Below are 16,905 nucleotides of genomic sequence, written 5' to 3' on the forward strand. Positions count from 1 at the left end.
GAACGGTGCTGGAAAGCGCACATACAGCACATGGCGCTGCTCTGGCGGACGCTGCGGTAGCAGTAGTCCAAGAGGCCAGTACTGGCCGACGCCCAAGGACCTGAGCATGTAACTCCCGATCCCCAATGGGAGTTCGTCCCATGAGCATGCTCAGTGCAGCGACGGAAGGACTTAGAGTCTGGAGTCTTTTGCTGCTGGCCGGGCTGCATTGTCATAACTGGACCAGAGGTAGCAGCAGCAACCGAACTCACACTGCTGGTGTGAGCAGAACGCCGGGATCGAGGAGTCTGCTGAGCAGGCTCCACTGCAGCCGAAGAAGAATGGAAGACTGTTGACGGCAAGGCTTGGGATTCCCGCTGTGCAGCACCCGGAACCCGACACCTAACACTCTCCATCTACCTGATGATCCTGATGAACATTGGGATCTTCTTGGTTACAGTCCTGTGGAAGAAGAGGACGGGGACATCTCTCTGGTGTTGTCCTCTTACTGGATAGATCTGGAGGAAACACATACAGGGACTTAATTCATTCTCTACATACAGATAATTATAGGCCGTGTGTATTTAGTCCTGTCTATTACCTGGAGATGTGAGGGGCTGGGGAACCTCCCTTATGATGTTCTTGTAGAGATCTTTGTGTCCTTCTAAATACTCCCACTCCTCCATGGAGAAATAGACAGCGACATCCTGACACTTTATAGGAACCTGACACATAGAATGATACCGTCATCCCCCCGATCCCTTCATAGTGTTACTGTATAATTTCCCAGCATTCCCAGCAGTGTCACCTCTCCAGTCAGCAGCTCAATCATCTTGTAGATGAGTTCTAGGATCTTCTGATAATTGATATTCTCATGGATCAGGTGGTGAGGTGGAGGTCCCGTGATTGGGCTCAGGAGTCTTCCCCATCCCTCAGACACAGGGTCCTGACAGCGATCACTAGAGGTCTTCATCACCACTGTGTAATCCTGGTTAAGGAGAGACACATTAATAAATCTCACTACAGACATTTCCAGAGTCCTCACCTCTCCAGTTCTCTCCAGTAAGAATGATGTAATGTGACGTCATCAGAATCTCTCACCTCTCCAGTGAGACGGAAGAGGATCTCTAGGGTGAGGTGTAACATCCTCTCTGCCATCTTGTCTCTGTCCATATCCATCCTTGATGGGTAAATCAGGAAAATTCTCTTACATAGAAGATCTTCACTGAGAGGATCCGATATTGTAGAGACCTGAATGAGAAGAAGATGATCCGATGTAACATCATAAGAATCCTGTGTAATAATACAATTACTGCAGATAATAAGGGAAACATATGAGGAGATTTATTATTCTACAGGGTTTAGTTTTCTCCCCTGACATCTACTAATAAAACCTATATATTTAGGCCACAGACAACAAGCAGTTTCCTCCTCGGAGTTGGCAGCTGAACACGTTCCTCATAGACTCATCTTCCATAACGCTAATTCTCGTCTCATTACCGACACTGGAATCGGCATTAGCAATACTGCAGGAGATATTCATTACACGCGACATGAGAAATAACTCCTTCATGATGAGGACGACATCTTCATCTTCTACTGCGGCTCTAGAGACAGATTTGGCCAGAGTCGGTCACTGCCTCCATCCCCACCGGCCGTTTATATGAAGGTTTCCTGTCTTCCCCGCACTGGAATCTTCTCTCACGTTAGATATCATCTCTGAGTCACACACAGAAGTTTGAGGCTTTTAGAAAAGATTTTTTGTTTCCACAAACACAACGGACAGAAATTATCTGATCCCAAAGTCTCCATGTACAGTGTGTAAGGTAGCGCTGTCATTTGGGTAGGGGATACTCGCTTGGCAGCCAATAAATCACATCTGGCACAGGTTTTCCATAAAACAATCACAGTCCATGCGGTTTATTTAGGCATCATAAACCATGACCAGCAACATAACGTTCATATTAACAGTATAGCGTCCATGACAGAGCTTCACTCTGCTTATCCTGTGGTCACACAGGTTGTGCCATGTCCAGCACACAGGCTCTCTTAGCCTCATAGTTATATCCCCTCTCTGGATTTACCTCAAGGCTGCTTCTCCATACTGCATTCATTCCCTCCAGGGAACTATCAAGCACTTGCAGCCATTAACACAGCGTTCACTTGCTGTCAGGAAGACAGCCCCATCTCTCTCAGATGGGACCTTCTAAAACGGACCAACCAGGTCCCAGCATTCACTCCATGTGACCTACCCTGGCCACCTTATATGGTCAGTAGCCACGCCCACTGGGTCACATGGCCATGACCTCATCCCAGGTCCTTCAACCACTCATACACACTTTACATTAGCGTTGTTAAACACACCGCCTGGGTGGGTTTGTAGGTAACTGGCCCAGCCTGTCTCACCAGCTTCCTGGAGACTTCTCCCTGACACACTGGAACAAAAGATCAGCTCTGCTGATCAGCACATAAGCAAGCCTCCATCCCAAGGCCACCCACCTTGAGATACATAACGATCCTTTAGCACCCTGCTCCTGTTACCACTCTGGACAAGGCTATCCGTTCGTCCTGGGACACCCACACAGCACCCCCTAGCGGACACAATGGTCACTACACCACAAGTGATTTATGGGGTTTATTTCTGGCCTTAGGCTTTCCTACATAACAAGAAAAACACCAGGAAAAGCAGATATTAAAATGTTTCTAAAGAAAATTGGCTCTAACAATTCTTGTAAGAAGAAAAAAAACATAAAAAAGCAGAAGACACATTTTATAATTTTTAACATGTTAAACATTTATTAAAAAGAAATTAATCTTTTTGGGCCCCAGAACATAGTTGTACACCGCAGGGACGGCACAGATGAGGCTTCAACAAAAACCCTGGCAGTTTAACCACTTGCTGCTGTGAAAAGCAAACATGACATCAACGAGGGTGTGACAGAGTTTGGCTGAATGCCCCCCGCCTCCAAGTACTCGATAGTATGGGGCAGCCTAGTTACTGCGATACTTACATGCCTAATAATGGTGTCTGGGCTGCAATGTATGAAGGTCTATTAGGCCGGGCCAGAGGCAGCGTCCAATAAGTTACCTTATAACGCCCCCATACACATTAGGCTAAAGTTCCATGAAAGCTCTGATTTCGGGGGGTTTGGCCGACCATATAATGTATTTGGGGTCCTCCTGACAGATGATGTCAGGGCAGAGAAGGATCCGGCATCCTGAATTTCAGAGGATAATCCGTTTGTTCTTCCTGTAGATAATCCTCCTCTAGAGGAGTCTGGAGGCGACTCTCTCATACAGACCACAGGAAAGCTGGAATATTTGTGTGTATGGGGGAGTCGGGAGAGATCGCCGTCTGCCAAATGACCGTTCAGCCAACTCTGATCTCATGTGTATGGGGCCATTAGTATTACACTGACAGGCAGTGATGATACACGGCACTACAGTAGTACAGGGCATCACCGGAGCCATCAGAGGCTTGTATGTTGTATGATCGCACTGATCAGAGGGGTTTAAAAAAGGGTTGAAGTGGAAAAAAATCACAGTTTCAGCAACAAGAAATATCCATCACTATATGGAAAGCAGAGTCACTGCACAATGTTAGTTATGTCACGTCCATAACTACTTTATTATACTCTATTATCCTGTACACAGTGGTGTAGATAGAAATCACAGATCCCACAGCAATAGCTGGAATTGGACCCTCCAACATAATGGAAAAAAAATCTATCTATTTTTCTATCTATATACACTGTTCAAAAAATAAAGGGAACACTTAAACAACAGAATATAACTCCAAGTAAATCAAACTTCTGTGAAATCACACTGTCCACTTAGGAAGCAACACTGATTGACAATCAGTTTCACATGCTGTTGTGCAAATGGAATAGACAACAGATGGAAATTATTGGCAATTATCAAGACACCCTCAATGAAGGAGTGGTTCTGCAGGTGGGGACCACAGACCACATCTCAGTGCCAATGCTTTCTGGATGATGTTTTGGTCACATTTGAATGTTGGTTGTGCTTTCACACTCGTGGTAGCATGAGACGGACTCTACAACCCACACAAGTGGCTCAGGTAGTGCAGCTCATCCAGGATGGCACATCAATGCGAGCTGTGGCAAGAAGGTTTGCTGTGTCTGTCAGCGTAGTGTCCAGAGGCTGGAGGCACTACCAGGAGACAGGCCAGTACACCAGGAGATGTGGAGGGGGCCGTATGAGGGCAACAACCTAGCAGCAGGACCGCTACCTCCACCTTTGTGCAAGGAGGGACAGGCGGAGCACTGCCAAAGCCCTGCAAAATGATCTTCAGCAGGCCACAAATGTGCATGTGTCTGCACAAACCGATAGAAACCGACTCCATGAGGATGGTCTGAGTGGCCGACGTCCACAGATGGGGTTGTGCTCACAGCCCAACACCGTACAGGACGCTTGGCATTTGCCACAGAACACCAGGATTGGCAAATTCGCCACTGGCGCCGTGTGCTCTTCACAGATGGAAGCAGGTTCACACTGAGCACATGTGACAGACGTGACAGAGTCTGGAGACGCCGTGGAGAGCGATCTGCTGCCTGCAACATCCTTCAGCATGACCGGTTTGGCAGTGGTCAGTAATGGTGCGGGGTGGCATTTCTTTGGAGGCCGCACGATGTTGGGCTGTGAGCACAACCCCCATGGAGACACAATTGTGCCTTTACCTGGAGATAAATTCCCAGTGGGGGCAATTTCCAAAATGCAATAACTTAAGTGGGGAATTCAGCTCTTTTCGCCCTTAAGGGATCTGTATATGGAGTCTACAAACTACAGTGGGGGAAATAAGGATTTGTTACGCTGCCAATTCTGGGGCTAAAGTCACATTTTTGTGAGGGAAAAAAAAGTACAATTGTCATTTTTTCCTTCCACATTACTTAAATGCCTGTCACAATATCCAAATTCAGATACTGTCCTGTCAGAGAGGAGAAAACATGGAGTGAAAGGGTTAATAGGACTCACAGGAGGAACCGGCCCAGAAAGCAGAAGATCCAGGAGGGTCCACCACATATATGGCTGCTCTGTGCACAGGACCTGTGATGAGGTCACAGGAGGGGAGGAGTCAGGGGTCACATGATCAGGGGCCTCAGTATGTGCAGGACTCAGTGTGCTGGAACGCTCCCGATAATCAGCTGTGTGTGTCGCGCTGTGTGATAGTCACAGCACCTGCATGGAGGGCGACACATGCAGCTGATTATCGGGAGCGCTCCAGGGGCCCGATGCAGCTATTCGGTAAGCGATATTAGCCAATAACAACTTCTCCGACGATATTCGCTCATCTCTAGTAATAACAGCTCAAAGAAATTCACCAAACTTTTCATTAAGTTTAATAACAAGACCCTATTAAATATTGAGCACCAGCGGGATGAAGCATTGACAGCGGCATGTAAAAGTGTGGGCGCCCCGGGTCAAAATGACCGTTATTGTGAGCAGTAGTAAGATGAAGATGAAATGATCTCTAAAAGGCCGAACCTCTAAGATGACACATGGCCTTTGTATTTTAGGCAAAAATAATACTAAAAAAATAAATATATATAGAGACTTTTTTACAATTTCATAATTGGAAAAAGGAAAAAGGGCGATGCAAAACTTTGGGCACCCTTGGAGATTTGTGTACTGAGATAATTTTGACCGAGATTTCACACCTTAATTAGCTTGTTAGGGTTATGGTGAGATCATATGGTGACCAGGAGCTACAGTCTGAGGAAAGGGCTAAAAAGCCTTCACTAGACCCCTGTACAGCTGTATAATGAGGCCCAGGCTTTATAGAGAAGGGACAGGAGTGAGGGCCTGATCCCAGGAGCTACAGTCTGAGGAAAGGGCTAAAAATCCTTCACTAGATCCCTGTACAGCTGTATAATGAGGCCCAGGCTTTATAGTGAAGGGACAGGAGTGAGGGCCTGTTCCCAGGAGCTACAGTCTGAGGAAAGGGCTAAAAAGCCTTCACTAGACCCCTGTACAGCTGTATAATGAGGCCCAGACTTTATAGTGAAGGGACAGGAGTGAGGGCCTGTGCCCAGGAGCTACAGTCTGAGGAAAGAGCTAAAAAGCCTTCACTAGACCCCTGTACAGCTGTATAATGAGGCCCAGGCTTTATAGTGAAGGGACAGGAGTGAGGGCCTGTGCCCAGGAGCTACAGTCTGAGGAAGGGGCTAAAAAGCCTTCACTAGACCCCTGTACAGCTGTATAATGAGGCCCAGGCTTTATAGTGAAGGGAGAGGAGGAAGAAAACTGGGGAAAGGAGCCAGAAGAGCCGGACTGCCCATCACTAACCTGCAGAGCCGCACTCCACATATATGGCTGCTCGTTGCACAGGACCTGTGATGAGGTCACAGGAGGGGAGGAGTCAGGGTCACATGATCTCCGGAGAGAAGACGCTCCATGGAGCCTTCTCCTCAGTCAGTGACATTCCCGCCATTATTTTCCCCTCACTACTGGCACAATTACCCCGCGCCGCCTTCTCTACACAGTGTTATGTGTGGAATGTAACGTGTGATTTCTCTGGAGGGAAATAGACCCCACAGGAGGGAATTCTCACCAGTTACCGGCCGTCTACTATATGGCGGCATATGATTGTGCTATCGACTCCACACCAGGAGCTAAAATGCCCAAATCTCTAATGTAACCGCTATAAGAGAAGATAGAACAAATTTCCCGTAAACTCACACAGCGGAGGAGGCCTCACTTGGAGCAATGTGACTCGCGCACAGAAAATCTATTCCCGGTTCTGTGATTAAGTTATCGGCCAAAAGGAAGAAGAAAGGTCTGAATTACAGCCCAGACTGGAGGAGAAACTGCAGGAGTGAGAATTGGCCAATCAGCGATCTTCACCCCTATACTTCTCTACACAAATACAAGATAGGAAATGACAATTAGACGCCATTCTCACCACCAGAACGGAGAGGCGCTAACTTGGAGTAAAGCCGCGTTTTATCACCATGCCAATAAGCCTAATAAGATGCCGCTCGTAAGCTCAGAATGAGAGAGTCACTGCATATAATCTCCTCTATAAAAGACCCTAAGGGTCAGACCTCAGCCCACCCCGATGTCATGTATAGCACTTATAATGAATACCCCCAGAGTTTGTATTCCCCCCACAATCACCCCCCTCACTACTGGAGTCATTCCTTCACACACTACATCTACCTAACCTGACTGAGTCCGCGGCACAACAACTCCATTTACACATCTCTGAGGAGGAAATAGTTTCACCAATCAAAAAACTAATAAGGGAAAGTCCCCGGGGCCGGATGGTCTTACAGCAATATATTATAAAATGCAGCGATGTGCTGACACCACATATAAAAACCTCTGTAATTCACTACTAAATGGCTCACAGCTGCCCCCTGAGCTCTACGTGGCGCATGTAACCGTAATCCCTAATCCTAAGAAAGATCATCTCACAACAAATTATAGACCTATATCCCTCTTATACATTGACTTCAAAATCTTTACATCCATTGTGACTAACAGGACCAATAAAATCCTCCCTCCCCTCATCCATCGGGATCAGGTTGGTTTTATACCAGCGCGACAGGCCCCAGATAATATTAGGAGAGCGATATTATTCATACAACTAACCTACAGCGAAAGCGACTTCTCCTGCTTGCATTAGATATTGAGAGGGCTTTCGATTCGGCGTCCTGGACATATCTTTTTACGGTTCTATCGGAAGTCGGATTCTCCCCTAAACTTATAAAGTGCCTCCAATTGTTATATGATAGCCCTATCGCTTATGTAAAACTCCCGTCACCACATCCCCCTCCAATTAATATTCAGAGGGTACCAGGCAGGGCTGTCCGCTATCTCCGGATCTTTTTGCACTTGCAATGGAACCCATTGTGGAAGCAATAAGGAGAGATCAGAATATCCTGGGCCCTGAGAATATGGGAGACCAATATAAAGTCAGCCTCTTTGCGGATGATCTCCTGCTAACATTAATACGTCCCCACACTACACTCCCTCACTTGTTTTCCCTCCTTCATAAATTTGAGAAGATCTCAGGGTTTAAGATTAACATTGATAAATCCAAAGCATTATTTGTAAATTTTCCTAAGAGCAAACTAATATAGCCTCCCATTTTGGGTTTATACACAAAGAACATTATCTAACATATCTGGGTATTAACTTAACAGCCAACAGGTCACCTCTGTTTAGGTGGAATTACACTCCACTGATCCAAAACTTCCAGAGGGACCTGGATAGATGGGCTTCCTCAAAGTTATCCTGACTCGGCAGAATACATGCATTAAAAATGTTGTCACTGCCTCGCTTCTTATATCTATTTAGGTCCCTCCCAATTATGGTACCAGCCAGAACATTCACTCAGTTACACTCTATGATGTCTAAGTTTCTTTGGCTAGGAAAACAACCCAGAATTGTGCAAAAACTTATGTTCCATCACAGAAAAGAAGGGGGTTTATCCCTCCCTAATTTGCTCCATTAATAAGTGCATGTTCATATCCCAATAGTCCGAGATGGGTTATTCTGGAATCATTTCTATCCAAACCATTCTCTTTATCAGGCCTATTGTGGACCACAGACCGACTTCCACGGGGGTTAATGAATGTGGCTCCTTTTACAGTCCACTTGTTGCTTCTTTGGAGGAAAGTCCGGTTTAAATATAACTTACAATCAAGCCCTTCTCCCCTGACAGCTATATTACAGAACCCCATGTTCCCGCCAGGCCTTGAGCCACAAATGTTTTCTTGGTAGAAGCTGAAAGGTATTCATATACTTAAACATTTGTGTTCCCCATTTAATATCTTACTTGACAGACAGGAATTTGTTCAAATATTTGAACCTCCAGTTAGGGAGGGAATGCGATTGAACCAGATCTTCCACTTTGGAAAGCAGATCCTCCGAGCGGTACTACTCTCAGGGCAACCAGTTTTATTTTTGAAAAAAAATGTCTAAATGACCCTTTGAGCAGGGGAACGATCTCATTGATCTACTATGCTAGAAATTCTCCACAAAATGATAAAAAATTGAAGTATAACTTACAGTGGGAAGAGGATCTGAGGCTTGAACAGTCAATTGATGAATGGTATCGTAGCTGTGACACCCTATCAAGAGGTAGTCACCAGACTTCTCTTGTGGAGACCTCCTTAAAACTATTGCACAGAGTCTATTATGTACAGGAAAAAGTTCACAGCATTTTTCCTAAAATCTTGGGAGACTGTTTTAGGGGCTGTGGAATATCTGGTGACATGAGACATATTTGGTGGTCTTGTACGGTGGCTTCTGGGCTTTGGGAGAAGGTGAAGCGTCTGATAGCACAGATGTATGGTGGACCGGTTGATCTGGAACCTTCTACCCTTTTACTGGGAACCAGGCCTTCCCGGCTTCCAGAAAGCTTTCAGAAGCTAGTAAACTGCTTATGTATGGCCACTAAAATCCACATTGCAGCAAAGTGGAAGTCGCCCTCACTGTCAATATCTATGGTGAAAGAGAAGATGACCGACATTATGTTATTCTCATTTGTGGCCCCAGCGTTTCTTGTGGAATAAATCCCTTTCTCATACAGTCCTGTAGTAATGACTTTGTTCTCACGTTTTGTAGGAGGGTTCGTCTGACTCCATCTTATGTTTTCAGTATAAGTGCGAGAGATGAGAGACCGACGACCGCAGTTTTACCGTGTGCGTCCGGCGTCAGTTCTACAGTGTGAGATATGCGGGGTCTGTGACCGAAGCTGGGGTTATACGGGTGTATACAGCATACACAGGGGTCTACAACCGAAGCTGGGGGTATACGGGTGTATATAGAGTACACAGGGGTCTGTGACCAAAGCTGGGGTTATACGGGTGTATACGGGTGTATACAGAGTACACAGGGGTCTGCGACCGAAGCTGGGGGTATACGGGTGTATACAGCGTACATAGGGGGATCTGTGACCAAAGCTGGGGGTATACAGGTGTATACAGCGTACAGAGGGATCTGCGACCAAAGCTGGGGATATACGGGTGTATACCGAGTACACAGAGGGGTCTGTGACCAAAGCTGGGGGTATACGGGTGTATACAGCATACACAGGGGTCTGCGACCGAACCTGGGGGTATACGGGTGTATACAGCATACATAGGGGGATCTGTGACCAAAGCTGGGGGTATACGGGTGTATACAGAGTACACAGGGGTCTGCGACCAAAGCTGGGGATATACGGGTGTATACAGAGGGGTCTGCGACTGAAGCTGGGGGTATAGGGGTGTATACAGCGCACACAGGGGGGGTCTGTGACCAAAGCTGGGGGTATACACGTGTATACAGCGTACACAGGGGTCTGCGACCGAACCTGGGGGTATACGGGTGTATACAGTGTACACAGGGGTCTGCGACCAAAGCTGGGGATATACAGGTGTATGCAGTGAACACAGGGGTCTGTGACCGAAGCTGGGGGTATACGGGTGTATACAGCGTACACAGAGTGGTCTGCGACCGAAGTTGGTGGCATACGGGTGTATACAGAGTACACAGAGGGGTCTGGGACCGAAGCTGGGGGTATACGGGTGTATACAGAGAACACAGAGGGTCTGTGACAGAAGCTGTGGGTATACAGGTGTATACAGCATACACACAGGGGTCTGAGACTGAAGCTGGGGGTATACGGGTGTATACAGTGTGAGAGACGCGGGGTCTGTGAGCGAAGCTGGGGGTATATGGGTGTATACAGTGTACACAAGGGTCTGCGACAGAAGCTGGGGGTATACGGGTGTATACAGCGTACACAGAGGCGTCTGCGACTGAAGCTGAGGGTATACGGGTGTATAAAGAGCACACTGAGGGGTCTGCGACCGAAGCTGGGGGAATACAGGTGTAATACAGCATACACAGAGGGGTCTGCGACCGAAGCTCGGGGTATACAGATGTATACAGCGTACACTGTGAGGTCTGAGACTGAAGCTGGGGGTATACGGGTGTATACAGCGTACACTGAGGCGTCTGCGACTGAAGCTGGGGGTATACAGCGTACACAGAGGGGTCTGTGACTGAAGCTGGGGGTATACGGGTGTATACAGCATACAAACAGGGGTCTGAGACTGAAGCTGGGGGTATATGGGTTTATACAGTGTACACACGGGTCTGAGACTGAAGCTGGGGGTATACGGGTGTATACAGTGTACACCGGGTGTCTGTGACCGAAGCTGGGAGTACACAGAGGGGTCCACACAAACGCGGATCCGCTCATGAACACCTCGTACACACACAGCTCTGCTCGGTACATCTCGTACACACACGGCTCCGTACACCTCGTACACACGCGGCTCCGCTCCGTACACACGCGGCTCCGCTCCGTACACCTCGTACACACTACACACACGGCTCCGCTCCGTACACCTCGTACACACACGGCTCCGCTCCGTACACCTCGTACACACACGCTCCGCTCCGTACATCTCGTACACACACGGCTCCATACACCTCGTACACACGCGGCTCCGCTCCGTACACCTCGTACACACGCGGCTCCGCTCCGTACACCTCGTACACACACGGCTCCGCTCCGTACACCTCGTACACACACGGCTCCCCTCCGTACACCTCGTACACACACGGCTCCGCTCCGTACACCTCGTACACACACGGCTCCGCTCCGTACACCTCGTACACACACGCTCCGCTCCGTACATCTCGTACACACACGGCTCCGCTCCGTACACCTCGTACACACACGGCTCCGCTCCGTACACCTCGTACACACACGGCTCCGCTCCGTACACCTCGTACACACACGGCTCCGCTCCGTACACCTCGTACACACACGGCTCCGCTCCGTACACCTCGTACACACACGGCTCCGCTCCGTACACCTCGTACACACACGGCTCCGCTCCGTACACCTCGTACACACACGGCTCCGCTCCGTACACCTCGTACACACAGGGCTCCGCTCCGTACACCTCATACACACGCGGCTCCCAACCGTCCCGATTCCCGCGGGACAGTCCCGTTTTTGACACCCCCTTCCCGCGTCCCGCCTGGGATGCTATTTTACCCCCATTGAACTGAGCCGCCATGCTCACTGTCCAGATAGATGCTCCACAGCCTGCAATGATGTGGCTGCACACATAAACTTCCCTCATCCAGCACCATGACAAACAGAGTGCTGCACACACTGAGGCCCCTGATCATGTGACCCCTGACTCCTCCCCTCCTGTGACCTCATCACAGGTCCTGTGCACAGAGCAGTCATATATGTGGTGGACCCTCCTGGATCTTCTGCTTTCTGGGCCGGTTCCTCCTGTGAGTCCTATTAACCCTTTCACCCCCTGTGTTATTCTTTCCTTAGTTTCCCTGTCTCTGTGTTTCGGGTCGTTGTTCTGTTCGAAGACCCAGCCTCAACCCATCTTCAATGCTGTTACTGAGAGAAGGAGGTTGATGGCCAAAATCTCCATATACAAGACCCCATCCATCCTTCCTTCAATACGTTGCAGTTGTCCTGTCCCCTTTACAGAAAAGCACCCCCAAAGTATGATGTTTCCCCCACTAGGCCCTGTGTTCTTGGGGTTGTACCCATATATTACATATAGATAGAAGATTCCAGTGCGGGGAAGACGGGAAACCTTCATATAGACGGCCGGTGGGGATGGAGGCAGTGACCGACTCTGGCCACATCTGTCTCTAGAGCCGCAGTAGAAGATGAAGATGTCGTCCTCATCATGAAGGAGTTATTTCTCATGTCGCGTGTAATGAATCTCTCCTGCAGTATTGCTAATGCCGATTCCAGTGTCGGTAATGAGACGAGAATTAGCGTTATGGAAGATGAGTCTATGAGGAACGTGTTCAGCTGCCAACTCCGAGGAGGAAACTGCTTGTTGTCTGTGGCCTAAATATATAGGTTTTATTAGTAGATGTCAGGGGAGAAAACTAAACCCTGTAGAATAATAAATCTCCTCATATGTTTCCCTTATTATCTGCAGTAATTGTATTATTACACAGGATTCTTATGATGTTACATCGGATCATCTTCTTCTCATTCAGGTCTCTACAATATCGGATCCTCTCAGTGAAGATCTTCTATGTAAGAGAATTTTCCTGATTTACCCATCAAGGATGGATATGGACAGAGACAAGATGGCGGAGAGGATGTTACACCTTACCCTAGAGATCCTCTTCCGTCTCACTGGAGAGGTGAGAGAGTCTGATGACGTCACATTACATCATTCTTATCTATGGGAATAACAGATGGACAGAACTGGAGAGGTGAGGACTCTGGAAATGTCTGTAGTGAGATTTATTAATGCGTCTCTCCATAACCAGGATTACACAGTGGTGAAGAAGACCTCTAGTGATCGCTGTCAGGACCCTGTGTCTGAGGGATGGGGAAGACCCCTAAGCCCAATCACGGAGCCTCCACCTCACCCCCTGATCCATGAGGACATCAATGACCAGAAGATTCTAGAACTCACCTACAAGATGATTGAGCTGCTGACTGGAGAGGTGACACTGCTGGGAATGCTGGGACATTATACAGTAACACTATGAAGGGATCGGGGGATGACGGTATCATTGTATGTGTCAGGTTCCTATAAGGTGTCAGGATGTCGCTGTCTATTTCTCCATGGAGGAGTGGGAGTATTTAGAAGGACACAGAGATCTGTACAAGAACGTCATAATGGAGGTTCCCCAGCCCCTCACATCACCAGGTAACAGACAGGACTACCGTATATACTCGAATATAAGCCGAGATTTTCAGCCCGTTTTTTTGGGCTGAAAGTCCCCCTCTCGGCTTATATTCGAGTCATACACACCGGGGGGGTCAGAGGGGGAGGGGGGGGCGGGGATGTCAGGTCATACTTACCCGTCCTGACGCTGTCTCTTGAGCCCCCCGGCTTCTCCCCGTGCTCTCTCTTCCTGCCTTCAGCGGTCACGTGGTGCCGCTCATTAAAACTCATGAATATGCGCATATTCATGAGTTTTAATGAGCGGCACCACGTGACCGCTGAAGGCAGGAAGAGAGAGCGCGGAGAAGCTGGGGGGCTCAAGACACAGCGTCAGGACGGGTAAGTATAGCGATACTCACCTGTCCTGCGTCCATGGCTGCTTGCTGCTGTCTGTCATCGGTCAGTGACTTCAGACAGCAGAGGGCACGGTGACGTGATTAGTGCGCGCCGCGCCCCCTGCAGTCTGAACGTCACTGACTGATGACGTTGCAGATAGCGGTGAGCAGCCATGGACGCAGGACAGGTGAGTATCTGACACCCAGTGACGGAGAGGTGAGTATGTCATTTTCTTTATTTTTACATGCGGCAGCATATGGGGGAACAATATGGAGCTTCTAATGGGGGCAGTATATGGGGGAACATTATGGAGCTTCTAATGGGGGCAGTATATGGGGGAACAATATGGAGCTTCTAATGGGGGCAGTATATGGGGGAACAATATGGAGCTTCTAATGGGGGCAGCATATGGGGGAACAATATGGAGCTTCTTATGGGAGCAGTATATGGGGGAACAATATGGAGCTTCTAATGGGGCAGTATATGGGGGAACAATATGGAGCTTCTAATGGGGGCAGCATATGGGGGAACAATATGGAGCTTCTTATGGGAGCAGTATATGGGGGAACAATATGGAGCTTCTAATGGGGGCAGTATATGGGGGAACAATATGGAGCTTCTAATGGGGGCAGCATATGGGGGAACAATATGGAGCTTCTTATGGGGGCAGTATATGGGGGAACAATATGGAGCTTCTTATGGGGGCAGTATATGGGGGAACAATATGGAGCTTCTAATGGGGACAGCATATGGGGGAACAATCTATGGAGCTTCTTATGGGGGCAGTATATGGGGGAATAATCTATGGAGCTTCTTATGGGGGCAGCATATGGGGGAATAATCTATGGAGCATTTCCCACCCTAGGCTTATACTCGAGTCAATAAGTTTTCCCAGTTTTTTTGTGGCAAAATTAGGGGGGTCGGCTTATACTCGGGTCGGCTTATACTCGAGTATATACGGTAAATACACACGGCCTATAATTATCTGTATGTAGAGAATGAATTCAGTGCCTGTATGTGTTTCCTCCAGATCTATCCAGTAAGAGGACAACACCAGAGAGATGTCCCCGTCCTCTTCTTCCACAGGACTGTAACCAAGAAGATCCCAATGCTCCTCAGGATCATCAGGTAGATGGAGAGAAGGTGTCATGAGATCTCCCCTATGATGTGTAGACGGCTGTGAAGGTCTTGTGCTCAGTCTTGTTTTATCCACCAGTATTATATGTTTTATACTTGTGTAATGAGAACGGTGGAGATGGCAGGATTAGAGCTGATCATAGATGGGACTTCTCCTTCTGTCTGTGACTTTTACAATATTTGTTTCAGGGTGAAGATCTGACCCATATTAATACTACAGAGACATATGTGAGAGATGATGAGCGGTGTAAAGAGGAGATTCCCACATATGACTACCCAGGTGAGTAGTAACCACTGAATGCAGAGAAGTCACAGATTCCTCTCAGTCACCGGCTGTGGCTGCTTTATCGGTGTGGTAGTCCGGCCGTATTACCATGATCACCATTTTGCCTCTAGACCACAACATTCTCCTCCACCCAAAACTGTTCAAATGACTTTGGGCATTGAAAGCCCTTTTCTATAGAACTTACAACCTGGAGGAGCTACCTACCCCCTGGTATTAGTGTGAGGGTGATCCCTTAAAGCGGGATCTATATGATTGCTTGTACCTGACCCAATATAGGCTGAGTGCACGCTTAAAGAGTCACACGGAACACAGAGTTAGATGTCTACTCCTTTCTCAGCAAAGGCTTGCACACAACTGAAGTTTATTCTCAAGACAAAGAGACGGGAAATGGGTGTCACACCATCTTCTGAGTAGCCAGTGTCAGTCTATGATAGGTCCATTTCAGCTTCACTTCCATATATGGTATCCAGTATCTCAGCTTCTGCATTCCAAGGATTCCTTCCAGGGTGTTGCCTGAAGACACAGACGCCATTTTGGTATAGAACTGACTTAGGCTAGTTTCACACTAGCGTTTCACTGACCTGCGTCGGTCTGCGCACGGCCGCCGCTAAGCTCCAACCCAGGCCGCGCCTCCTCCTGGCTGCTCCGCCTATGGGCTCAAGACGCTGCATGTGACCTGCGTACCCTATCTTTAGCATTGGGTACGCAGGCCATGCGCAGGTATGTGTTTGCTGGCGCATGCGTCCTTTTGAGGGTGCGCCGAGCACACCAAAATGCAACACGATCCAGGATTGGGCCAAGTCTGTGATGCCAAGAAATGAGAGAATCTGTAGCAGCAGGGAATGGTCCATGGTGTTGAAGGCAGAAGACAGGTCCAGGAGAAGTAGGACAGAGTAGTGTCGCTTGCTCTTGGCGGTTAGTAAGTCGTTAGTGACTTTAGTTAGGGCAGTTTCAGTTGAGTGATGCGGTCGGAAGCCAGATTGTAACCGGTCAAAGAGGGAAAAGGAGGAGAGGTGGGAGGACAGTTCAAGATATACATGCTGTTCCAGTAGTTTTGAGGCGTAAGGGAGGAGAGATATTGGGCGATAGTTAGACACAAAGGATGGGTCAAGGGAGGGCTTTTTGAGGATGGGTGTGATTGAGGCATGTTTGAAGGATGAGGGGAAGACACCATTTCTGTCCAATAACAGCAGAGTTTCCCTTTATCCTGACTTTTCAATTTGTATTAAAACCAACTAACTTCAAGGAGGATTGTGATAATCTACAGGACAAACATTCCACCTGTGCCATGATAGATCTCTAAGCTGTGCGCGGCTGAGGGCTGTAATATCCATTTATTCCCGCCTGCAGGAGATGTGTTGGCTCCAGCCCTGGTGTCATGGATTCTCTCCACATCATAAATTACGTTGTTTTCTATCCTAAGGAATTCAGATTACTGCACAATCTCTCCTGAAATGGGGAGCAATATTATTT

The 16,905-nt window shown here is 48.1% G+C and overlaps 2 protein-coding genes across 3 annotated transcripts in view; one reads left to right on the forward strand and one right to left on the reverse strand.

Moving 5' to 3' along the window:
- Nucleotides 1-16,905, reverse strand: part of LOC141094105 (uncharacterized) — a 52,996-nt gene that overhangs the window by 18,651 nt on the left and 17,440 nt on the right. The window contains exons 1-5 of one of the 2 annotated variants that reach the window (XM_073579834.1): nt 2,479-2,635; nt 1,081-1,230; nt 788-967; nt 581-704; nt 400-497 (exon numbers count right to left, since the gene is read on the reverse strand). In XM_073579834.1, the coding sequence (XP_073435935.1) occupies nt 400-497; nt 581-704; nt 788-967; nt 1,081-1,230; nt 2,479-2,490 (564 nt within the window). In that variant the 5' untranslated portion in view covers nt 2,491-2,635. Of the gene's footprint in view, nt 1-399; nt 498-580; nt 705-787; nt 968-1,080; nt 1,231-2,478; nt 2,636-16,905 lie in introns of those variants that run through there. The other variant, XM_073579835.1, reaches the window with a different exon arrangement.
- On the forward strand, nt 12,954-15,434 carry LOC141094127 (gastrula zinc finger protein XlCGF66.1-like). Its single transcript, XM_073579863.1, has 5 exons — nt 12,954-13,140; nt 13,270-13,449; nt 13,532-13,655; nt 15,040-15,137; nt 15,336-15,434. Exons 1-5 carry the CDS (start codon nt 13,063-13,065, stop codon nt 15,432-15,434), a joined length of 579 nt encoding a protein of 192 aa, XP_073435964.1. The 5' UTR covers nt 12,954-13,062.

Source organism: Dendrobates tinctorius, unplaced genomic scaffold, assembly GCF_039654945.1.
Source record: "Dendrobates tinctorius isolate UK_male_01 unplaced genomic scaffold, ASM3965494v1 ptg000063l, whole genome shotgun sequence".
Taxonomy (NCBI): Eukaryota; Metazoa; Chordata; class Amphibia; order Anura; family Dendrobatidae; genus Dendrobates; species Dendrobates tinctorius.